Here is a 25,460-nt window from a genome sequence, read left to right as displayed (position 1 = left end):
TTTGGTAATGTATGGCCAAACATATATACAACGTAACTTGATCATATCCGTTCCTGGACACAACCTCCCCCACAACAAACCCCCCTCCAACTTTCATTCCTTTCTTTTTCTTTTTCTCTAATTACCACTGAGTCCAGTCGGTGCTGATGGCATGCATATGGGTTCGGGCCGATCAACCAGGGCATGGGCAATGTACCAGCCACAACATCCCTAGGAAAAAATGGTTCTCTCTTTCCCAGCAGCCATCAGCTAAGAGTGGGGCTTCATGAGCCCCTTCCAGTCCATAGCACAGAGAGACGGATGGCTCAGAAGTTAGGAGCACTCCGTGCTCTTCAGAGGACCTGTGTTTGGTTGCCAGCACCTGTTAGGCATGTCACGGCCACTGTGGCTTTCTCCTGTCCAATTGGGCATGCCTACTGATGTCATGTCGGCTCATGCTTAAGCAGTCATGTTGCTCAGACTTTATGGGGGTAACACTGCCATTACTAAGAGACCCTCTGGCTTTTCAGCCTTTTCAATCATTCCCTGAGCATTAGGTGTGGGATTGGACTGCACAACTCTTCTTTGATTGGTTGTGGTTTGTCTCCATCATCTCCATGGTCTCCACCTGGAGTCCTCCTCATGTCTGACCGATGTCTCTTTTTGTAAGTTATAAACATACATCATATTTTTCAATAATATCTTTGAGATCATCTTGTTTCAGAGAACTAGGCCATTTTTTTTGAAAGGCTGCCTTGATTTCCTCAGAGAAGAGGAATGTCCCGTGAGACCCATGCATCTAATGTGTTCTGATTACTTCTACCAAGTCTTTCTCCAGAAAAGCTAAAACACTTCATGATCAGCTCCACGTGGAGCTGCTCCCTTCATCCATTTGCTGCTGATGTTGGGGATTATTAATAAAAATATGATACATTGCCCCAGTCTTATTTTACTGTTATTTTAACTATGGGCTGTTATTACCTATTTTCTGAATGTTCATTCATATATTTGGATTTTTATTCCCTTATCTAAAATCCCAACTCTATATTCATATTTATGTAAATGTAAAATATCTATATATGCACATAATTCCTGTATATACCACAAAGTCCCATCTCTAGGGATTTAACTAAATGAAGCAAAATCTATGTTCACATAAAAGTCTCTATGCAAATGCTTATAACATTTTTATTTGTAGGTGCCAACATTATAAATAACACTGATTGTATTCAATAGGGTAATGAGAAAACAAACTCTGGTAAGTGCATACAATGGTACTACTCCGAAAGATGATGGAATATTTAAACTAATGCACAGACAACACCAGATTCATTATACTAAGTAAAATGAGTAAAATAAGCTAGCCAGTAAAAAAAAAATTCTACTTATATGACATTCTAAGAAAATGTGAAGACACTCCAATTATCGTGTCAAGGAAATAACCCCTTAGACTATACCATATATTTTCCTGAGCTTTGGGGATGGGTGGCAGCCTGCTTTCTGCCATTTTGCCCTCCATGAGCATCTTCGTCATCTAAAACCACGCAGCCAAGCACTGATTTCACCAGCTCCTTCATCCCTCAATTATCTCCTGGCTGCTATTACATCTCTCTGTAATATCTAGAGATTTTTATGCCCTTGTTCTCTGCGGTAATGGCTTTGAATTCCACTTAATGGGCAGAGGTGTGGGGTAATGGCCACTGCACTCCTCCCCCTCTCCTCATTCCGTGGGCATTTGCCACTCAAGTCCTGTCGTTGGCATGTTTAAATCAGATAGTGCTTCCGTGAAGGACAAGAGAGAAGTCTAGCCTTATTATTTTAATCATTCAGAAGGGAAAGATTGAGTTATGTATGATGCATGATCTCTTTTTTTATATAAATATCTTCACTTTTTCTGTGTTTTACACATGCACATGTGTGTATGTGTGTCTCTGTGCATGCATCTGTGTGCACACACATATATGGAAGTCAGTCAGAGCAACTTTCAGGAAGAAGCCCTTTCCTTCCACCTTGTGGGCCCAGGGCATTGAATTCAAGTGGTCAGGCTTGGCAGTAAGCACCTCCTGAGCTATCTCACGAGCTCGGAAAATAGATTCTTATCCTTGAACTCTTTACCTGTGAGTCTCGGACTACAAGGACTCCTTGGATAGAGCTCTTTACTGCCGTGTTTATGTGAAGATAACCGTTTTTCAGTCCTTTTTGTTTCGTGTGCTTTGATACTAGGCACAGATGGGATGACTCACGCGGGGCTGCGTTCACTTCTTATCCCATTCTCATATGCCTTCATAATTTTGTGCGGATTTATGCTTGATAACATCCTCTGGAGGGATAGTGAGGATTTTAAGCACAATTTTCCCTGTCATTTTCTCTAAATGAAGCCAGGGTGATTAACTTCAGAGTGTTTTCATGTCTTGGTGGTGAGTCAAAGTCTCCAGTGATTAAATGTGTTTACGTGCTATTTATTTTTGGTGCATTATCCATAGCGACAGTGAAACATTTCATGGGTGTTATGGGCAGCATCATAAAAGTCCCCGGACTTTATCTTTCATCCGCAGCGATGGAGGCGATTCTGTGGGAAGGTCATGCTCAAGGAGAGGGGGCATCTCAAGGAACAGGGGATCATCTGTTTTATTGCTCCATTTTTACTCCCAGCAAACTGGTAAACAATTAAAAATTGAACACATCAGTGCATATAATTCAGTTACTCCCAAAACACCATAAAGATGTCTCCCTGATCAATAATTGCTGATTATGACACACATTTGTTGTGCCAGCTGTCAAGGTGCTCTGCTTTCTTGAAGCATGGAGAGCAAGCCAGGTTCATCAGCCTACATGGTGCCGAGCAGTGACCTGGCTGGGAACAGCATCCCGGCCTGCTCTAGACCTCATTGGCGGAGGCCCTGGCCAAAGGCTTCTCTTGTGTGGCCTGAAACTGTCACAACCTTCTGAGAGTTTTTAAAACATCTCGTTGATATTTAAGCTTTTGCGCCTGTGTCCAGTTAAGTTCTAGCTACCTGTGTCTTCCCTGGTAATTGGGGTATCTTCTATAGCAAACGGACGTCACTGGGGCTAGGTGCTCTCTCTCAGCTGTGCATATTCCCCTTGGTGCCTTATTCCCAAGAGAATTAAAGTAATAAACATTTGCCAAATGAAAAAATGGATGACATTTAACAACCAAGTATTCACCCCATATTTCAGACCTACATTAGCATTACATGTAGGATGAGGATCTCATAAAAACCTGGAGCCGCGGATGCCACGAGTTTAATCAGGACAACTGACTCTACAGGGCTTTGTAGCATCCTGCAAGCGGAATGCTTCAGTGGGTGCTTCGCAGAGCTCTTCTTTCTGATAGCTAAGTACAGATCCCCTCCAAAAAACAATGTCATTCTGCAGAAATAGTAGAAGCCTTGAAGTTCAATGTATTTATGAGTTAAGTGTCTGGAGTTAAGAGTGCATTCATTGACATAGCATGGGACAGTGTTGTCCCTGGTGCTAATGATGACAGCTGGCATGTAACTGTCTTTGTTGCCACCCTAGAAGCAGAAAGTAGGGCAGGGATTCAGATGCCGGTGGTTTTCAAGAGTTGGTCTTCAGAAAGTCTGGAGTGGAGTCTGCTGAGGATAGGGGTGGTCTCAGATCATATTTAGCCTTAGTCTGCATCAGTGTCATGAAGAGAAAAGCTGGACTGTAAAGTTGTCTCGCAGTCCTTCTCTGAAGTATGGGACTGTTGAGTTCCAATACCAGTCTTTATAATTAACATGGAGCCGAAGTAATAGGTTGGCCTGGGGGGATAGGAAGGTAAGATGAGTTGGCAATTCCTATGCTCACAGCAGCTGGAGAACTGTGCATGAGTTGGTAAAGGGGATTCGATTGGGGTCCCTGTAGTTTCTGCCACGGTGCCAAGTGTCTGACACATTGCTCTCCTTGTATTTGGAGACAACCTCAAATTTGTAGAAAAATTGTACATATAGAACCACTAGTCATATGAATCTAGGTTCCCTACCTGTTTCCCCATCATCCTGCCTACATTAGTGTGTGATGGTTACAAACAAGTACATTTGCCATTATATAGTTGCCATATAACAACCCCCACATTCTGAAAACAAATATTAATATTTTAATACCACTAATCTTCAGACTTCATTTTTCATCAAATATCCAAAGAATGTTCTTTCAGGGATCCAGTTCCAAGCCACACAATGAAGTATCCCAAGCCCTTAGCCTTGCTCACGCCGGAAGACCTTCTCAGTATATCTTCTCTGCCTTATGAAATTATAGGCCAGCTATTTTATAGAATGGTCCTCCCCTTGGGTTTAATTGCCATGACATCCCATTCCTTATCAAACGTTCAGTTTATTTCTATCAATATGGATCTATAATTTTCTACTACATTGAATGATTTAACTTACGTCTGATGCGTCACATGGTCTTCAGTGTGACTAGAGTCGTTCTCTCTGACCCACTCTTATGTCTTTTTTTCCATGACCCCAGCAGTCTTTGAAGACACTCTTGCTCTCTGACACAAGATACTCCAGGAACTCTTAGATTTCCCTTCCCCCCTCCTCCTGGATTCGCCGTGGCTCTCAGACATGGCCATGCGTTAGTGACTGTGTCCTCAGTTAGTGGACTGTGGCACTCAACAGCCAGGCTGTACGTGTTAAGTGTGCCCATTTTCACTGAGGTATTGTTCCTCATGTTCTGTCAGTGAACAGAGTGGAAACCATGAGTTCTTGTTGGCCTGGGCATCAGACTTCACAGTGTGTGCTCTAGCATTCTCCTTTTGATAGTTTAACTCTTTTATTTGGCAAAATATGGCTCCTGTGTCCTTCATGTTTCTAAGTTGTCTAACCCTCCTATGTGTACCCACTGCCCATATTCTCCTCCACCCCAGTCAACCATGACACCAGGCTCCTTCCCAGATGAGCCTCTTCTTGCACTGACACGGTACCAGAATGCCCCTTGGTACCTGGGGCCCTGTCTCTGAGCCTAAGCCCGACGACTCCTGTCAGGTGTCCCTTCTTACAAGTGCTTCTTTACTTGACTCAGGCTCAGTGACGAGCATGTGCCTGGCTGCCCATGCCCCGAGATCTTCCTTGCACCATTTGGGCTCCAATTCACCCCTCTGTGAGGGCAGCACTTTTACAATAAATGCTTTCCTTACCCTATCCTGGATTCGAGTTCCATTTCTGGATTTCCCAGGCTACTCACCACCACCAAGACAAAGAAGGCTTGTTCCAGTGCATCTTAAGGTTTTAATACCTAGTTGTACAGGGAGAGGAGGAAAGAAAGGGGGACGTTTGAGAAATGGGAAGGAAAGGGAGATGAGGAGAGAAGAGAAGGGCACAGTTATTTTTTCTGATCCTCACAATAAACTCTTAAGATGAACTTCTGTTGTCCCCTTTTCCATCCCAAGGAAACTGACTCAGAGACACGAGGCCACCTGCCCAGATCAGCGTCTGAGTCCATCCCCTTCCCACTCAGCCAGATTCTGCCTGCTGCACATTCTGGCCTCTAGAGAGAATGCTTTCAAGAGGTCTTTGGTTTCGGAGGCATTCCTGAGTATATAAGAAAGGTGTTTAAGACAGAGTTTGGCGAGCGATGGCTGTATTCATTTTGTGTGAACAGTTGCTCTCCCAGTCTGCCTATTTCCACACCTTCCTTGTGTCTTCACACGGGCTCAATGGGAGCGTGGCTTTGTTTGAGTCAGTTGCCAGGGTGGGGCGACTAGGCTGAGATGCCTGTAGCCAGAGGCACTGAGCCAGCCGGCTCACTACCTACTCAGTGGCGGCTCCTTCCATGCTGGCACTTCTGGAATGAGTCACCTCTGTGTTTGCCAGCTTCTGCCTCTCCTCAGCCAGCTTTACCCCTGCTTCCAAGAAGAACACTGTGGCTTTCTGAGATCTTACAATGGGGAAGTGGATGCTGAAGGATCTGAGGAGAGAGAGAAAAGTTTCTCTGACTCCAACATGGGCACAATAGTCTTCCTGCTTTCCAAAGTACAAGTCTCAAAGGCTAAAGTGTGTGTGTATGTGTGTGTGTGTGTGTGTGTGTGTGTGTATGTGCGCGCGTGTATGCTTATGTATGTGTGTGTGTGTGTATGTATTTGCTTGCTTATAAGTAAATACTCTTAGAAATAGATGTAGTTTATAAGATCTGGGAAAAGGCTAGCTAACGGAGTGCAATCCTGGTTGCTAAGACAGCAACACCACAAGCTTTTTGACTGTTCCTCCAGTTTATTTTGTTTTGTTTGTCTATAACCCAATTTTTTCTTGAAAAGGTGCTTATAATACTTAACCTTTTTTGGATTCAGTTCTCTTTGGAGGGAATGGGTCTTAAAAAGTAACTGCAGACAGCATCATGGACAGTTAGAACGGATTCAGAGGGATTGGGGTTAGTATTTATAGTCTTTTTTTTTTTTCTTCTGCTCCACGTAGGGCATTACAGAGCTAATAACCACAGGCCTAGTGTGTTCTCATTTGGGTCTAATTGCAAGACAATACTTCTTATTTGCCTATATTTGCCACTACTTTAGTTTAATTATTTCCTCTTCCTGGAATATTAGACCACCCACAGTATGGCCACGTAGGCGAGGTGAAGGACTAGATCACCCACAGCTTTTCCATCTATTCAGTTATTTATTTGTGTGTGGCTGCCTGGGAACTGGTCACAGGGTATGTGCAGTGACTTCTCTCTTTGCCTTATTTGGGTTCCAGGGATCAAACTCCAGCCATAAGTCTTGGTGGAAAGCACTATTGCCTGTTGAGCCACCTTGCCACCCACCCAGGGATTTCCCCTTCATACACAAAGAAGGTCTGCTCCCCACTCCGTGTGGCTCCCTAGACTTGTTGATTAAGAATGACTTTCAAGAGGTTGGCAGATGGGGCTGGAGAGATGGCTCAGCAGATAAGAGCACTGACTGCTCTTCCAAAGATCCTGAGTTCAAATCCCAGCCACCACATGGTGGCTCACAACCATCTGTAATGAGATCTGATGCCCTCTTTTGGAGTGTCTGAAGACAGCTACAGTGTACTTACATATAAATCTTTGAGTCGGAGCAAGCAGGGCCAGAGTGAATGAACAGGAAGGGCTGGAGAGATGGCTCAGCCATTAAGAGCAATGGCTGCTCTTGTAGAGGTCCTGAGTTCAATTCCCAGCAACCACGTGGTGGCTCAAGACCATCTATAATGTGGTCTGATGCTCTCTTCTGGCATGCAGGTGTTCATGCAGATAGAGCACTCATACATAAAACAAAATAAATAAACATTTTTTTAAAAAAGAAAGCACACAAATTAGGTGTGTATACATTTTGGAGCGTGTTTTCCAAGAAGTCTTTCAGTCAGAAAAATAGGGAATATACATGTTGGTTTCCATAGCTGTGAAATGATAAATTAGAGCTCTTCCTTTCTCCATCATGGTCTTATTTCTCCAGTGATTGTCTTAGCCATTCTATTTTAGACTTCTCCCAGAGAGAGAATGGGGGAGACAGACAGACAGACAGACACACACACACAGAGAGAGACAGACAGACAGATGGACAGACAGTCATATATATACATATACACAGAGAGACAGACAGGAGAAAAGAGAGAGGGACGAGGGAAGGAGGGAAGGGAAAGAGGGAGGGAGGGAGGGAGGATGAAAATACACACCAATGAATCTAGGCCCTCGTGCATGTGTGCTGAGCAGAGCTTGGCCCCCCACACTGACCTATAAACCCATCCCTTTGACTGTGTTCTCCTGAAGTTTCCAGAGTGGCTCTGTGAGTGTTAGCAAAGATCGTTGGTGCATGCATTATTTTGAATATTTTTCCTTTGTGGTGTCCTGCTTTTCTTACTCATCAAGAACATTGATGTGGAGTTGAAATAGTTTCCTCTATTTTTATCTTCAAACAATCTCTGTTTGCTGCTTCTACATACTGCTAGATTCATTTCAGCCTCTTACACTGCAGTCACAGTTTAGCTTCAGCTTGGAACCAAGTGCCTACAGCTGAAGTGACCACACCTCTACCAATGGCATTTTCCCAGGCATCTCTGCCTTTCATAATAGGCCAGCCAGGAGGCCAGGTCCTATGCCACTACAACAGAGCCTTGTGTGTGAGCTGGGTGCGTCCTCAGATGGAAGCACTACAGTCGCCCTCTGCGCGGCCTCTCTCCCCTTGTGTGTTACTTTATTTTTAATCTAATGCATTGCCTCTTTCTCTCTCTCTCTCCTGCTCCCCGTCTCCCTCCAAATCAAATCATGTCAACAATGAAAGAAACCAAGGAAGTGCAGAGTTTTGCAGCTTTAAAAAGACTGGATCTCGCAGAGATTTTCACAAGACGCTTCAGAAACAGACGTTTGAGTCAGAAACCTTGGAGTGCAGTGAACCGGCCACTCAGGTACTTCCTGTCAGCAAACATGGTTACCAGGTGACAGATGATTCTGCCTGAGGCATACTGTCAACTTCAAAAAAAAAAAAAACCCACAAAACTAGAATAAAAGTCAGATTCAGAGCATTCAAATAGGAGGAACTCTACCATTGAGTCAGTGACTATTTTCTGAAAGTGGTTTGTAGCTAGCTGCAGAAACCAGGATTCAAATAGAAACCCCAAAGCACAGTGATTAAAATGGAAAAAGTGAAGGGGCTATAGCTGAGGAAGGGACCAGCAGTAGGCCCCTCCCTGTTAGAGCCGGGATGAGTCAAAGCCTTCACCTTCAGGATGCCTGACCTTTCTTAGTGATCCCCAGGCTCTGTCATTAACCTCTCTGAGTTTTAGTTTTCTTCCCTGGAAGCCAAGGATGATACTAAGTATCTTGTGAGATGATATGAGTATTGAGTGAGTCAGAATGTGTTAAGATTTTGAACAATGCCAGCCTTAGTGTCTAATAAATGCTGGCTACAGTTACTGCTGTTCCCATTATTTTCACAAAGCAGTGATAGTTGATTAAGTCAGTGCTGCATATACCTATGTCCATAGAAACATTACTCCCAGTAGCCAAAAGATGGAAGCAATCAAGTATGCATTGTGGAAGAACAGGGCATCAAAAGTGGTTGCCTGGCGACTGGGGAGGGATGGGGAGTTACTGTTTAGTGAATACAGAGTTTCAGTTTTGCAAGACATAGAGAATCGTATGGAAAGTAAGAATGGTTGCTCTATAGAATGAAAGTACTTAGCCCTACCAAAAGATGACTGAGATGATGCATTTTAGGCTGTGTGTATTTTAGAACAGAAATGTAGAAGAGCTAGCCATGACGCACTGTTTTTAAGTTGGTGTGTTTGTTTCTCAGGCTGATGCTGTAGGTGAGAAAACAGACAGAGGTAGATGAATTCCTGTTGCACCCAGAAGCTATTGCTGAGCTGGTGTGATTTTTCTTTGATGCTTGCTCCCATAATTGCTGTGATAAGTGTATCCCAATCCCATATGTCTGTATTTGTAAATTTAAAATTCAGCTTTAGAGCATATATACATTTTTTGAACGTTCCTTAGAGTTTGTCTTAATTTCTAGTCTCTAAACTCAAGCTCTGAAGTTGATTAGAAAACTGTCCCTCCGTTCAAAGTCCAGGCGCTTTTGTCCCAGCTATGCCTTGTCCCAGCTCTGTTTGCTCCAGCCTGAGACATGAGCATGGATCCCAAGAGACTTGGATTCAGCCAATAACTGATAGGAACGCAGTGATGTGTTTTCAAATCCCTGCTTGGGACTGGCTTATCTAACTGGTGAGGAATTGACCTGCTTCCGGGAGAGAAAGAGCACCTCACTTCAGGGTAGTCTCACCAGAAAGCCAAGAACAGTCCTCTCAAGCCCTCAGATTGTTAAAACAAACAAACAAACAAACAAACAAAAATTTCCTTGAGACTGTAGATTCTATAGTCCCCTGCTGGAGCAGTCTTGAGATATCCCTGAGTCTAGTTCTCATTGAGGACTTTGACCTTCATAAAGACTGATTGTTTTCTCTAACAGACAGGACCCCGTCGTCCCTTAAACGTGCTATGTGACGTGTCTGGGAAGGGCCCCCTCACTTCTTGTGACTTCGACCTCCGCAGCCTGCAGCCTGATGAGCGGCTGGAAAACCTGCTTCAGCTTGTGAGCGCTGAGGACTTTGAGAAGGAGAAAGAGGAGGCCCGTAAGGCCAATCGGCCAGCTGAGCTCTTCGCCCTCTATCCGTCCGTGGATGAGGTGGGTGCAGGTGTCCTTAGGGGAGGATATTGGTGGCAACGGGGAATCCAAGTATTGTTCTGCTCTTTGCCACTGTAGAGCAGCATGAATATCAGAATGCTTTCTGCGTGGCTATTCTTCACCTAAACACACTTGTGTTGCTGGAGAGCCATTTATTGATCATCTTCCTGATGGGATTTCTATAGCAATAACTAGAATTTTCATAGTACTTTAATTTCCTGAACATTTCAAGGGTCTGTGTACAGTACATCACTCAGAACCAGCCAGGCAGTTACTTGGGGCTATGTTTCACAACCAATCCAGCAGAAACACATTGTTATTTAAAGCCTGGTGTTATTAAATGTTTTTAAAAGATGTTTGCCCCGTGGCCCTAATGAGCAAGTGTAGATGCTTGCTTTGAATGTGCTCTAGGCAGAGATAATCACAGCCATGTTCCTAGTGTGTGAAGCTTTTGAATCCTGTTTTCCCACCTCTTCATCTACTGGAGCTGGCCCAGAGCAGTTGAGACCTTGCCTGCAGTTACTTGCTGGAGCACTTTGGATGGTGTGAGAGGTAGTCATTGTTTGAACCTTAGGTGCTGTGACTCCTTGTGTGCCATGGGCTCTTTGCAGCCTTCCCCTTTGCTTGTCAGGATCCCTAGACTCCCAGGTCTCACCAGAACAGACATCTGTTCCATCTCTGCTGCTCATGTTTTATATAAGGTGCAGTTGTAAGAACAAGATCTGGGGGCTGGAGAGATGGCTCAGTTGACAGGAGTGCCTCCCAGGCAAACCTGGAGCCCTGAGTTTGATCCACAGATTGACAGAAAAGTGTTGGGAGAGATCTGACTCCACAGAAGGGTCCCCTAACCTCCACATCCCCACTGAGGCACACGCCTGCCCGAGTGTCCTCATATAAACATGCATGGACAAATAATAACAGTGAATAGGATTTGCTGAGATTTTGCGTGAAAGATAATGTTCCTGTCTGTAGTTGTAAGTCTTTGAAGTTTGGTCCCTGGACCAAGCAAGACCTCAGAAAAGCCCAGGCCTGCTCCTCTGCAGCTGCTGCTCCTGTGACCTCTCAGCTCCCCACTCCTCCCCACCCCACTCCTCCCCACCCCACTCCTCCCCACCCCACTCCCTTTGATTTACTTCCCACTGACCTGTAAGGAGACAACAGGAAGCAGCAGGAAGGACATGCAGCATCAAGTCCATCATGGTCTATTCATCATCCAGCCCCACCTCTAGGAGGATGTGAGGGGAAATGTCCCCCAAGCCCTCAGCATCCCTAGCCTAGAGTCACGCGTCTGATGACCACCAAGCAGGGCAACTTCTGCTTCCACCCCCGACCCTAGTTGCTTCTCTTTTACCTTTAATTTCCAGTTGTTTTGGTTTCTTAGCTATTTGTCTTAGTTGCAGTTTCATCTGAAGCAGATTAAAAATTAATAGGTTGGGACCAGAAAGATGGGACACACTGATGACCAGAGCTTGATCCCCAGAGCCCATGCGCCAGTGAAAGAACCAAGCCCTGAGGGTTGTTCTCTGACCTCCACCCCTCATGCCCTAATCAAATATATAAATGAATGGAAACCTTAAAGAGTAATCTGATACATTGAAAAACAGATTGCTCATCATTAAATGAATCAGTAAGTACCTTGGGAGACAGCTCAGTGGGTAAAGTGTTGGCTGCATAAGTGTGAAGACTCCAGCACCTAAATGATGCTGCACGCTGTGTGTTGGCTGTCTAAGTGTGAAGACCCCAGCACCTACATGACACTGCACACTGTGTGTTGGCTGTCTAAGTGTGAAGACCCCAGCACCTACCTGATGCTGCACACTGTGTGTTGGCTGTATAAGTGTGAAGACCCCAGCACCTACATGACTCTGCACACTGTGTGTTGGCTGTATAAGTGTGAAGACCCCAGCGCCTACATGACGCTGTACACTGTGTGTTGGCTGTATAAGTATGAAGACCCCAGCGCCTACATAACGCTGCACACTGTGTGTTGGCTGTATAAGTGTGAAGACCCCAGCACCTACCTGACGCTGCACACTGTGTGTTGGCTGCATAAGTGTGAAGGCCCCAGCACCTACATGACGCTGCACACTGTGGCATGTGTCTGGAACCCTGACCCTGGCACAGAGACAGATGGATCCGGGGTCACTGCCAATCTCATAGAAATGGTTCAGTGAAAGACTCTCACTCAAAACTAAGGTAGAAAGGAAGATATCTAATGATCTGTGGCCTTCATGGGTAAGTACACACACACACACACACTCATGCACACACAGAGGGGGGAGGGATTTCATAAAGAGAATGTAAAGAGGAAGTAACTAAGACTTGTGGGTGGATAGATAGGGAGAAAGATTGATCAAAAGAAAGTAAGTTTCAGTTAAACTGGAACACTGGATTTTACTGTATAAAATCCACAATTGATGATATAGTAGTATGCATTTTTAAATTGTTAGTAAGAGTAAACTTAACTTTCTCACCACCAAACAAAACAATAAGTTGGCAAGGTAATGTATAAGAATCTTCTGCTGCTGGATGGGAATGGTACACACCTTTACTCCCAGCACTTGAGAGGCAGAGGCAGGTGGATATCTATGAGTTTGAGGCCAGCCTGGTCTAAAGATGGAGTTCTAGGACAGCCAGGGTTACACAGGGAAACCCTGTCTTGAAAAACAAACAACAAACAAAAATCTTTCTACAGTGAATACATCCGACATCACATTTTATCCCATGAATATAATTTTATTATCAATTTTAAATATGTATTTAAAAACTAGTTAGAAAGAATTTGGGAAATACTATCATCACCATATTTTGAACTAGAATCTAAGAATGGAAACATTCAAGCTATTTCTTCAAGGATCAGCAGATAAACTAAATTATAGTCTTTGTGTTTGTTTACCTGTCTGCATACAACACACTGTTGAAACACAGGCATGTTTTAAAAGTCAGTTCTTCTAATGTTTCAACTTTATTCACGTTAAGACTTTAAAAAATCAGATTTGTCAAGAAATATTGGATCTAACAGATTTGACTTTTACTTCCTTGCTTTCTGCCCATCTCCATGATGAAGACAATCAGTGTAACGTAAGACACTAAAGTGGCAGTTGCATGAGAGAAGAAAGTGCAGGAAGGGGCAGGAGGATGACTCAGAGTCTCCCCTGGGTGGAGTGGGAGGATGTCCAGTTTAACTGGACTGAAGAGTGAACTGTAAACTGTTCTGTAGAGCTTTGTTTTATGGCTTTTAAGACAATGCAGAAATTCAGATGCGGGCTGAAAATTATATCTTACCAGAGGTCCCAGTGGCTGCCTTTATTGAGTGGAGAGGAATGCAGTGTAATTAGCATACCAACCACTTGTAAACTGGAATGTGTAAAATGCTTGAGAGCCTCTACCCTACCCTTTAATATTTTGAAGTCATTCTCACAGAAATGATGTTTGTGCTGGCCACTTGAACTTCAGCCAGGACGGTCCAGTGGAACAGGTGAACTCTGCCTGCTCTAAAAGGATTACAAATGCTGACTTTTTTTTAATGGCATGAGATTATTTTATGTTACACTATTTTATTTCCTAGTATAGAACATTGGAATGGCAAACTCTTTTAATGAAAATTTGAGTCTGTAGAACAGGTCAAAGGATTTAGCTACCAAGTTTTCACCATGCAAGCCCTCTCCTAAATCAGACCAGACCCATCCTGTGATAGGCATCCTCTGTGTTAATCCTTAAGAAAGATGGCCTTCTTCTACCTCACATCACAGAGTGGTCTACTGTGTACTCTATTGACTACAAGTGAGGGAACCTGACTAAAACGGTTTTAAACAGAGGAGGAGGGTACTCACTGGATCCCATAACAAAATCACAGAAGTCAGATGTGGAGCCGGCTCTAGATTCACAGGATAAGCAAATGGAAGACTACCATGCTTCTCTCCCTCTTCTCTTAACACACACATACAGAGGCAAAACCACCCAAACACATAGCACACATGTACCCATACATACACAGAAACATGCACACACAGGCAAACACATGCACACATCTACACATATATAAACACACACTTATATACATGTGCGCGCGCACACACACACACACACACACACACAGATATCCCAGGATGATGAAAACCTCAGGAATCTACTAAAGTATCCCATTTCCTCCTACAATTACTTGGGAATGATCTCCTATTTCTGTTACCTGTGAAGCCTCAATAAATTCAGATATAAGATGCTTAGGAATCCTGACTTAGCAAACTGATACAAAATATTTTGTGACAGTAAAACTCAGATTCATTTTTTAGGTCAATAATGTTACTGCTGATGTTTTAAAAAGTCCCTGGCTGTACTGTAATACTTACATATGAAATTATCTGATGTGTGGGAACTTGCTTCTAAATGATCCAGTATTAAGTGTGGGGAACTGACAAGGAGTGTCTAGGCAAAACCAGGCAGCTTGAGCTGAAATTATTGGGGCCAAGCAAGCAAAAATGGTGGTTCCTTTTACTAGTATATCTACCTCTATGTGTTTAAAATTTCCTCAACTAAAGACTATATAAAAGAGTATTCTAAACGTTCTAATTCAAACCAGAGCTACTATTAGAAATACTAAGTGTGATGTTTTCTCTAGAAAATGGGTCTTCCCTGCAGAGATATCTGCTCTGGTTATGTTGACAGTCCCAGCTTTCTCTACAGGAGCCCACCTTACCTCCTGAGGGGAAGTCACCTGAGGGGAAGTCGGTAGTTCCACCAGCAAATGCCGCTCAGTGGGAGCTGGAGAGAGGGAGGGTGGGTGGAGTGGCAGTGAGTTTACCACTTGGATCATCTCACCAAACTAGGTACAGACTTATCATGAAGTGACAACTGCTATTGGGAAAAGTGATTACTGAGCTATATTTGGGGTGAGGGAACCCTGACCATTTATTGCCTAGGAAAAGACAGCTAGACAGTGACCCAGTGCTTTGGATTCCTGTAGGCACAGTAGAGTTAGACAACCTACTGTGGGCGTGTGAATTAAAGCTTTCAAAGATGTACATTATTTGTCTTTGCATAATAGGAATACAGTTGAGATAACATGGTCCACGGTGCAGATTTAAATGTAAAGTTGTGATAGGACTTGACAGTTGGAAGTTCTTGTCACCATTAAGTTGTTTCACACCTAAAATGTCAGCGTATGTTAGCTGCGTATGGGTATATAACTTATAATTCAACTTCAAGCCTCTAGTACCTATTGAAGATATTTAAAAACAAACCAAGACAGGGCTCTATTATAAGAATTGATATTTATTTTGACTCAAATTTCAAGTCTGAAACTTAGACAACACATTTACTTATTAAAACTCTTGACAGAGGCTCTGCCAGAGCCTGACAAATACAGAAATGGATGCTTACAGCCAACCGTTGGACTGAGCAATTGGACTGAAAATGGAGGAATTAAAGGACTGAAAGAGCTGAAGGAGTTTGCAACACCATAGGAAGAACAACAATATCAACCAGCTAGACAATCCCCCCCCCCCCCTCCGCCCCAGAGCTCCCAGGAACTAAACCACTAATCAAAGAGTACACACAGAGGGACCCATGGCTACAGCTGCATATGTAGCAGAGGATGGCCTTGTCAGGCATCAATGAGAGGAGAGGCCCTTGGTCCTATGAAGGCTCGTTGCCCCAGTGTAGAAGAATGTTGGTGGGGAAGTGGGAGTGGGTAGGTGGGTGGGGGAACACCCTCATAGAAGCAGGGGGAGGACGGATAGGATAGGAGGGTTGTGGAGGGCAAACCAGGAAAGGGGATAACATTTGAAATTTAAAAAAAAAAAAACAAAAACCACTTGACAAGAAGTCAGTGGGCTGGTTCAGCCATTAAAGGTGCTCTTTACCAAACCAAATGACCTGAATTGATGACTGGAAATCATATTATGGAAGAAGAGACCCAACTCCTGGAAGTTTCCTCAGAAATCTACATATAAACCATGGTATGTGTGCTCCCACACATACAAGCAAGCAAACACCTCCCCCACAGTAAATATAAATAAAATGTATAAATTGAAAACTTGGAAAGAGAAGTGTTTTTTTTTTTTTTGAATGTGTATTTAGAGCTACAGAGTGGAGAAAAGGATTAGCTACAAATCTTTGCAGTGCTAGCTGGTAGATGTTACTAAACCACAGCTATGTTTGTATTTCCTTCCCTCCTTCCTTCCTTCCTTCCTCCCTCCCTCCCTCCCTCCTTGCTTCCCTTCCTCCATTTCTCTCTCAGTTTCTTTCTCTTAAATGCTTCTTTTCTGAGAGGAGAAAATGTTTCCTTTCATGCTAGCTTTAAATGTTGGCCGGTCTCAAGACAAATGTCTCTTCTCAAGACAGCACTACTCCTCAGCTAGACATACAGCAGAGACAAGGAGGGCAGCCCTTCCTCCCCTGCCTTAACTCCAACCACGAGGCCCTATGGAAAGCTGCTAACGACTTCTTTATGATGTCATTATTAACAGGAGGATGCTGTGGAAATACGTCCAGTACCAGAATGTCCTAAGGAACATCTGGGCAACAGAATATTGGTCAAGGTGCTGACTCTGAAGTAAGTACCAGACTCACAGCCACTGTGCTGATGTCTACCTTGGGTTTAGATAAAAACTCATGCGGCATTCATTAGCACTGGGGTTGGGGGATTCTCCCAGCAACTTTTTGATAGAGGGGAACATCAGGGTAATGGAAAGAGCAGACAATAAAGTTGACTCCCTGGACTCTATTTCTGCAAAGTCTTTAGTAACCAGACTTCTATAACATGGAAATCAAATATGTGGTGTGTAGGAAAGTTAAGTGTATAAGGTAATGATTAGGTAATGATTGGATGTGTAACTAATGCCTGGTGTGTGTGAATTTGAGAGCCGTAGGTTGACACCTGTCTTAGATTGGGTTACTACTGCTATGAAGAAACGCCATCACCAAAAGTAACTGGGGAAGGAAGGAGCTTATTCGCCTTCTGCTTCTGCACCCATCACTGAATGAAATCAGCACAGGAACTCAAAGAAGGCAGGATGCTAGAGGCAGGAGCTGATGCAGAGGCCACGGAGGGGTGCTGCTTACCGAGTAATCCCTGTGCTTTGCCTGACCTGCTTTCTTATAGAACCTAGGACCACAAGCGCAGGGATGGCCCCACCCACATTGTGCTGAGCCCTTCTCCAACCAAACACTCATTAAGAAAATGCCTGATCTTATGGAGGCATTTTCTCAGTTGGGGCTCCGACCTTTCAGATGACTCTAGCCTGTTGCCTTGCCTGGCTCTGCCCTTCAACACATGCTAATACCGCTCCTCAGACAGTAACCAGGGCTGCCATTGATGTGTTCCATTTGCTTTAGCCAATCCCTTGGGGTGGGTGTCAGGGTCTTTCATTGCATCTGTTGAAATGACCAGTCTATAAACCAGATTTGTCTTAAGTAATGGGCACAGGAGTAAATTCTAGTCCCTGCCAGTCAAAAACCAGCAGGAGGACTGGCTGAAAGAGGTTGTTCCCGCTGTTCAGAAAGTCTGCACCACTGTCTGCCACACCTGCCCCCATTCAGTTGGGCTTCTGCCAGATATAGTTTAGATTTGGAAGTAGAGGTACGTTCCTCCAGGCTAATTGTCATGAGCCTTCCAGACTTACACATAAACCCATAGCCACTGTTCTTATAGATTGGAAACCTGTCCTGCTGAGCTAGTGATTAATTATTTTAAAAAACATGGAGTCACTTGAGTTTCTTTAATGAGAATTGTCTAGTCAGTTTCTAGTGATGTTTTCCCAGCTCCTAAAGGAGAAATTAAATAAAACTGATATATGTAGCCAGTGCTACATACATACATACATGCATACATACATACATACATACATACCCTTGCTATGTTCAAATGACTTAAATGGCATTCATATTATTTGTACATCCATAAGAGTAAAACCAAAGAAATGGTCCTAACTATAAACTGGATGGAAGGAAGACATTTTAGAACCTTTGTGAATATATGAATAGTAAAACTAACAACAGTGTGGAAGACATGCTTTACCATTGATGTCAACAAACAAATTCTGTTTATAATGCCATAGATTTCATTAGCTAGGAAATTTCTAAAAATGTAGTCATCTCTACCACCATTCCAACTTTGCTTTTGAGAAATAGATAAAACCTTGAGAACACAGAAAAAAGAATTACAGTGGTGCCAATTCTGCAAATTCTGAATAGCAAGAAAAAAATAGTGACTACAAAATATTTTTCTGTTTTGTATTTCATGTAAGGGAATCTTTTAATCTAAAATTTAATACCATAATGCACAATGTAACCTCCACTCGGAAGACTCTTTAGCATCAAAATTTTAATGTACATTAAGTGGAGCCAAAGAGTGGTCTTAATGCAGGTTTGGGAAGCCTCCTATAGCCATTTCCCTTCAAGGGATTCTACCTCAGAAAATCCCAGGTGGATCCAGAGCCCCCACACAGTTGCCACACATGCTGGTGTCTGAGGACCACACCTGGAAAAACCATGGTAGAAAAAGCCCTTGCCCTCTGCTTAAAAGAGGTGGCCTGGCAACCTGCCTTTGAAATCTGCCAAGAGTCCCTCTGCCTTGCAGCCTCCCAGTAGGGCTGGGATATGGGCTGGGTTACACGGTGGTGAGGAGGAAGGAGTTCATGGTGGGACTTCCCCTCCCTGAAACATGGAGAGTTTAACACTTGGTAACAATCCAACTATTACACAGCAGTGCTCAGACCTTCTGCATGCCCGAAAGCGCATGATAAGTACAGGTTGGCCCTGCCAGGAGACGTGGTGAAGCTCAGCACAGCGAAGCCTTCAATTAAAGTTCTATTCCTGCCTGACATCTCGACTCATGCCTGTAATCCCAACACTGAAGAGGCAGAGGCACGTTCTAGGGCTATCCTGAGCAACATAGCAAGACCCTGTCTAAAAAAACTGAAGAATGGGGAGAGGATGCTATTTTCTGTGTGTATGTATGAGAGAGAAAAAGAGAGAGAGAGAGAGAGAGAGAGAGAGAAGAACAAAATCCACCATTTTTAATGTGGCGTTCAGTGCAAGAACATTGTCTTAAACCATCACTACTATCCATTCCTAGATGTTTCTATCTTTCCAAAGTAAATTTAATATTCACTGAACATTAATTCTCCATGAGCCCCTCTAGCCCATCATCTCTTAGTAGCCACCACAGTACTTTCTATCTTTGAATTTGAGTATATAAATACATCCCATAAGTGGAATGAATCACTTGTCTCTTCAAGTGGGTTTATTTCATTTATCATATTACATATATGTATATATAGCATATATATTCATAGAATCTTATTATATACATGCAATGTGCTCATCCTTTGGTCAGTAGATGTGGATTTTTGCTATGGTATGTTATGCTGCTACTAGGCAGTGTTTTCTACATATGGTACATATGTTATCTTAATTATTCTTAAGATATCCATGGAAAATGGGGAGAGCAGTGCTCCTTCCTTACTTTGCAGGTAACACATTGTATTGGCTGGTCTTGTGTGTCACCTTGACACAAGCCAGAGTTATCACAGAGAAAGGAGCCTCCCTTGAGGAAATGCCTCCATGAGATCCAGATGCAAGGCATGTTCTCAGTTAGTGATCAAGGGTGGGAGGTGGTGCCATCCCTGGGCTGGGAATCTTGGGTTCTATAAGAGAGCAAGCTGAGCAGGCCACAGGAAGCAAGCCAGTAAGAAACATCCCTCCATGGCTTCTGCATCAGCTCCTGTTTCCTGACCAGCTTGAGTTCTAGTCCTGGCTTCCTTTGGTGATAAACAGCAAGGTGGAAGTGTAAGCTCAATAAACCCTTTCCTCCACAACTTGCTTCTTGGTCATGATGTTTTGTGCAAGTATAGAAACCCTGACGAAGACCCATAGAATCATTTAAGACAGTAGCAGGCACTGACAGAGCAGACCCAGTTCTGTTTGACTCCTTGCCCATGAGTCTACCATTATTCCAGATTATCTCATCATTAAAGATGCTGTGGACCAACTAACTCTTTTGTCTGCCCAAAATGTTCTCTGCTGAGAAAGAACTATATGCCAGGAAGGCCGCTCCCTCACATACGCCTTGAAAGAAAGTGCACCCTAGTTTGCAAGGCTTCTGAGGCCACAGGAACTCCCTCCTGTGTCTTCCTCCTCTTTACTGCTGCTGTCATGGGCACTATCTAAAGTCATGAGTGGTTAAACTGAGACACTTGGAAAATTCACCTGTATTTTACATGTATGTCTAACATGGGAAAGACTTAGTTGGGGTTGTTTTCTTCAATACTTCAATTTCAGGAGGAATCATCAGGGATAATATGAGAGGCTTCTGTCTCTGGTTTTGGTTGGATGCCTGTTTTGTGTGTGTGTGTGTGTGTGTGTGTGTGTGTGTGTGTGTGTGTGTGTGTGTTCAGAACCAAATCTACAGGTTATGTATGGTAGACAAGTACTCTTCTTCTAGTTAAATCCCTGGCCCCAAGAGCTCCTCATTCTGAGTCAAACAGGGACAGGGCACCTCAGCATTTGTCAAGTACTTAATCACTTGTCTCCCTCCCATGTCTTCAGTCTACCTCAACTGGACAGCCTTCAGCGGCAGTGGGCAAGGGGATGCCCATATTCATTAGCATCATGGCCCAGCTAGCATCTTAATGTTCTACTATAAGTCTAAGGAAAGGCAATTAAATATTTCCATCTATCTAAAATGTCTTATCCCTTAGAATTGAATAGTAGACATTTGGAGCTTTTGATCTAATTATTTTATGTTTTAATTATGTGTACATGTAGAGGAGGGCACATGAGTCCAGGGACCTGCAGAGGCCAGAAGAGTGTCAGATCTCCCGGAACTGGAAGTACAAGTAGTTACAGGAGCTGAGCTTCCTCCTGTCAATCCTGGGAACCGAACCAGGGTTCTCAGTAGGAGCAGCACTTGCCTTTAGCTGCTGTGCCATCTTTCCAGCCCCATTTGGTATCAGAAGAAGGATGCCAACAAGTCTATTACCTAAGAATTGCCTAGAACACGATAGCTACAATAGGGATGAATACTGTTAGGGCCGGGTGTGCATTCAGGGCAGAGTACTTGTCTAGCATTCGTGAGTCCCCAACCTGATGTGCATATGAGGTAGTGTTTTGGGTCAAACTAAAATTCTGTTCAGCTCACTTTCTTGCTGCACCACCAACAAGCACTTTTTTAAGCCAACAGTTATAAAGAGAATGCAGTACTCACCATGACCTCGAATGAGCTGGACTTTTTCATTAACACTCATAATTTTCCAATCAATATTGGTGTGTCTCTCATATCTGTGGAGCTATCCCTGTATTTCTGGAATTGTGTTCACATTTTTAATGATTTTTTTATATATCCATGCACTTTTAGGACATTCAAATATATATAGGCTAGAACCGTATTGATTTTCTCCCTCCCCCCCCCCCCCCCCCCCGCTTCCAACCTCTCTCTCTCTCTCTCTCTCTCTGACAGGTTTGAGATCGAAATTGAACCTCTGTTTGCCAGTATTGCCCTCTATGATGTTAAAGAAAGGAAAAAGGTATGTTAAAAAAAAAACCAGCCCATCCTATACATCCCATATGATTTTGGAGTTCTTGTTTTCAACCTCATTTCTGGTTGTAAGAAAGCACAACAAGTTTGTGTGTGTGTGTGTGTGTGTGTGTGCGCGCGCGCAGGTTGTGCTGCATGGCTGATTGTGTATATGTATTTACAGGTATGTGCACATATATGTATGTGTATGAAGGCCCAAAGTTGAATTTAATTTGAATTTAATTTAATTTGAATTTAAGTGTTTTCCTTAATCGATTTGCACATTACCCGTGCAGGCAGGATCATTCGATTGGACCCAGAGCTTCCTGACTTGGGCTTACTCCAGAGACTCCCAGGCTCTGCCTTTCAGATGGTGGATTTATAGCCAGCCTCTGTCCACCCAGCATTTATGCACAATCCTGGGATTCAAACTCAGACACCCATGCTTGTGTGTCAAGTGCACCCCACTGAGCCCCGGAATGCACATGAAATTTCAAAGCAAATTAATACTGATAGCTTCAGACGTTCTTCCTTTGCCATGTTTGAAAAAACCTGATTTGGAAATTTATCATTTGTGTTCTTTGAAGAATCTTTAAGGGAAAGGCCTGCTGGAGGCACAGCTGGTTGGATCAAGAAAGAAATAAGTAACACTTGAGGTTATGTGTAATGTAAAACCATGTGTCAGTTTTAACAGGTCAGCTATGCATGACTTTTGTCCTGAAGTTTTTTGTTGTTGTTTTTTGGCTATGTTTTGTTTTTGTTTTGTTTTGTTTTGTTTTTACTGTGGAATAGATTCATTGTGGGGAGATGATTCAGTGGATAAGAGCTCTTGCCAGGTGAGCATGAGGACCTGAATTTGAATCCCTAGCATCTACATAAAAAGCCAGCATGGTTGCATGTTTCTAAATGCTGGAGATATATTGTCTTAAGACAATAAAACAGAAAGCAATAGAGGCAGATATCCAACATTCTGCTCTTACTCCTACATGTAACATACACAAATACACAGAAAGAGAGAGAGACAGAGAGAGACAGAGAGGGGGGAATTAAATAGCTCCATTGTGAATGGCAGAAATTATGTTTAGTAATATCCAAATTAATGAAGACATCACCAGTTATAAAATATCTTTCTATTGAAAGAATTCAGTGATCCAAGATTCTTCCTTGAGGTTTTAAATGTTCTGTAGTTTAGACATGTGTAACCCAGCAGGATGACTGCCATGTTTCTGGTATCATTCACCTGTAGCTGACTATACTGAAGGAAGTGTGCTACTCTAGAACAATAGCATAGATGCCCTATACCTTGCAGCTCCGCCCGTGAGAATCGCTCATCTGTTGCTAATGTCTCCTCCATAAGTAGTTTTCCTCTTTACCCCAGCCATCTTGTACTTTCTAAAACTTCCACTGAGCCTCTGCGCATGAGGGTAATGGCTTAAGTTGCTCTTACTGTAAGTTTGTTGTGTCTGCTCTTCTGCCTTGCCCCCATTGTGACTGTAGTCCAGGCAGAGGTTGTGTGCCTCTCTTGTTCAGTGCAGAACCTTGCATTTCACTGATACCCAGAGTTAATAAACATTAAGTGTTGCTCATATGGCCCCAAACTGTGTAGAGAGTGGGACAAAGTCAGACTTTCTAGCAGCCATTAGCCCTATCCACAGTTATACTTCTTTTCGCAGAATTTCCCTCTGACTTTTCAATTCTTGCTGCATTGGAGACCAAGAGCACAGCACCTCTAACCGACTTTTCCCCATGCTGATCATTTACAGATCTCAGAAAATTTCCACTGTGACCTGAACTCTGACCAGTTCAAAGGGTTTCTGCGAGCTCACACACCCTCGGTTGACCCCTCGAGTCAGGCAAGGTCTGCCGTGTTCTCCGTCACCTACCCATCTTCAGACATCTACCTAGTTGTCAAGGTGATTATGTGCAGCCCAAGCTGCATGTTCTGATACTCATGTCGTTATCTTACTCAGCAACTGTGACAGAGATCACATGACAAGGCTCAGGTGTCCTCTCTGAGGTTTGGGTTGTTTCCTTCTCAAAAGCACTTGCCCTGACAAGTAATCTCTGCAGGAAGATTGGAGAGGTGGGGTCTTGCAGGGCCTGTGGTCGGAGGTTGCAATCCTGACTTTGCAGTCAGACACTATGTGACCTGCTGTGACTCCAACTTCCTCAGACTTGGCTTCCTACCTGTGCAGTAGGTTGATCACACTGACCCCCATGAGTTGTCGCAGCTTCAGACAAAGCCTGGGCCTTCTGAACTGAGGAACAGAGAGGTTGGCACAATGAAAGGGCTCCTAGCAGTGTTCGTGTGTCTCTAGCGCCCTCAGCGCAGCATACCCCCCACACTCCCCACTCCCACACGGTCCAGCTCTGGCGGCCTGAAATGTGGCTGTGCTTTCCAACCTCCCTCTCTCCTCTCCTACAGATCGTGTGTCTAGTGAGAGTCAAAATCCATGGTCTCCATTAGAGACTGACCATACAAGAAAACCTTAGAAGACCAGAGCCTTTCTCTACATAGTAAAGTTATTAGTTTGAATCTATCACCAAACATTAAGTATTGAACAGCCTGGCCAATTAATTGTACTTATTGACTCTCAAAGGCAAAAATTTGAAATAGCTCAAAACAAGCAAGTTCAAGTGTCTGATCTCCTGGGCAGTCAGACTTCTGTGCCTGAGCACCTTTCCGTTTAGTTTAATACCCTGTGTCCGTGTCACTCCGCTTCCTGTGTGGTTTAATAGTGGCATATACGGCGTTTGCTTCTTTTATATTATTTCACAAAGATGGTTCCAGCTCAAAGGGACCTGTGTAAAGATTTAGAATTTTAAAATCAGTGGCTAGGACTGGAAGGCATACCTCAGGGATCTCAGCTGTAGCTCAGTACTACTAGCCTAACATGTACCAGGTCCTGGGTTCAATCCCCAGGAACTGAAAAAGAAAGAATAAAAATAAAATGATAAAATCAGTCTTTTTGCTAAGACTGTGTATCTGTTGCTATTATTGTAAACTCTTCATGCTTCTCACTGTGGTGCTTAACATATAGGAAAGCTTAATTTGCCCTATACCAGCATCGCCATTAAATATCCAGTTCTCTCAGTGGGCAGCCAACATACCACACTGGTTCTAGAGCTAATTTTATTTCCAGCTCTACTTGACTTTTATTAACCTACAGTAATTACCTAATAATGGTAACCTGCTGCTTGCTATACTGACAACACATACTCTCAGATTTTTTTAATGTGGAGGTGTACTTACCTGACAGTAACAAACACATTGTAAGATGCCTAGATATAATTAAGGAATTTAGGAGCCCGAGAGAAGGCTCAGTGGTTAAGAACACAGGCTGATCTCCCAGAAGACCCAGGTTCAATTCCCAGCACCCACATGGCAGTTCACACCTGTCTGTAACTCCAGTTCCAGGGAATCTGACACCCTCATGCAGACATGCAGGCAGGCAAAGCACAAATACACATGAAATAAAAAATAACAAATTATCAAGAAATTTGGATCTACCCTAGAAAGCGGTCTCACTTTGGTGTCTCTTATAAAACCATCATAGAGCTGCCTTCCTGCAAATACACACTAAGTGGTATTGCAACATTTAGACAACCCAGGTAAATGTCATGTGATAAGGAAAGAGCTTCTCACTTTCTTAATTGTATTCCCCAGATGAACATCAAGATCTTGCATGTATTCTAGGCACAGTCACCTCATTCAGCTATCATATATATTACTGTAAGGGATTATTTCAGGCTTAGAGATTTAGTTCAAGATTTCGAGAACATGAAAGGATTTGATTGACAACTGAG

The 25,460-nt window shown here is 43.4% G+C and overlaps 1 protein-coding gene across 3 annotated transcripts in view; it reads left to right on the top strand.

Annotated features, from left to right (window-relative positions):
* Positions 1-25,460, top strand: part of Dock8 (dedicator of cytokinesis 8) — a 196,820-nt gene that overhangs the window by 65,872 nt on the left and 105,488 nt on the right. For all 3 annotated transcript variants that reach the window (XM_052187973.1, XM_052187992.1, XM_052187982.1), the window contains 5 exons: positions 8,237-8,360; positions 9,923-10,138; positions 16,606-16,691; positions 21,597-21,663; positions 23,417-23,566. In XM_052187973.1, the coding sequence (XP_052043933.1) occupies positions 8,237-8,360; positions 9,923-10,138; positions 16,606-16,691; positions 21,597-21,663; positions 23,417-23,566 (643 nt within the window). The remainder of the gene's footprint in view (positions 1-8,236; positions 8,361-9,922; positions 10,139-16,605; positions 16,692-21,596; positions 21,664-23,416; positions 23,567-25,460) is intronic.

This window comes from Apodemus sylvaticus, chromosome 1 (assembly GCF_947179515.1).
Source record: "Apodemus sylvaticus chromosome 1, mApoSyl1.1, whole genome shotgun sequence".
NCBI lineage: Eukaryota > Metazoa > Chordata > Mammalia > Rodentia > Muridae > Apodemus > Apodemus sylvaticus.
The sequence above is the reverse complement of the archived record's forward strand: the minus strand, read 5'-3'. Positions and strand labels throughout refer to the sequence as shown.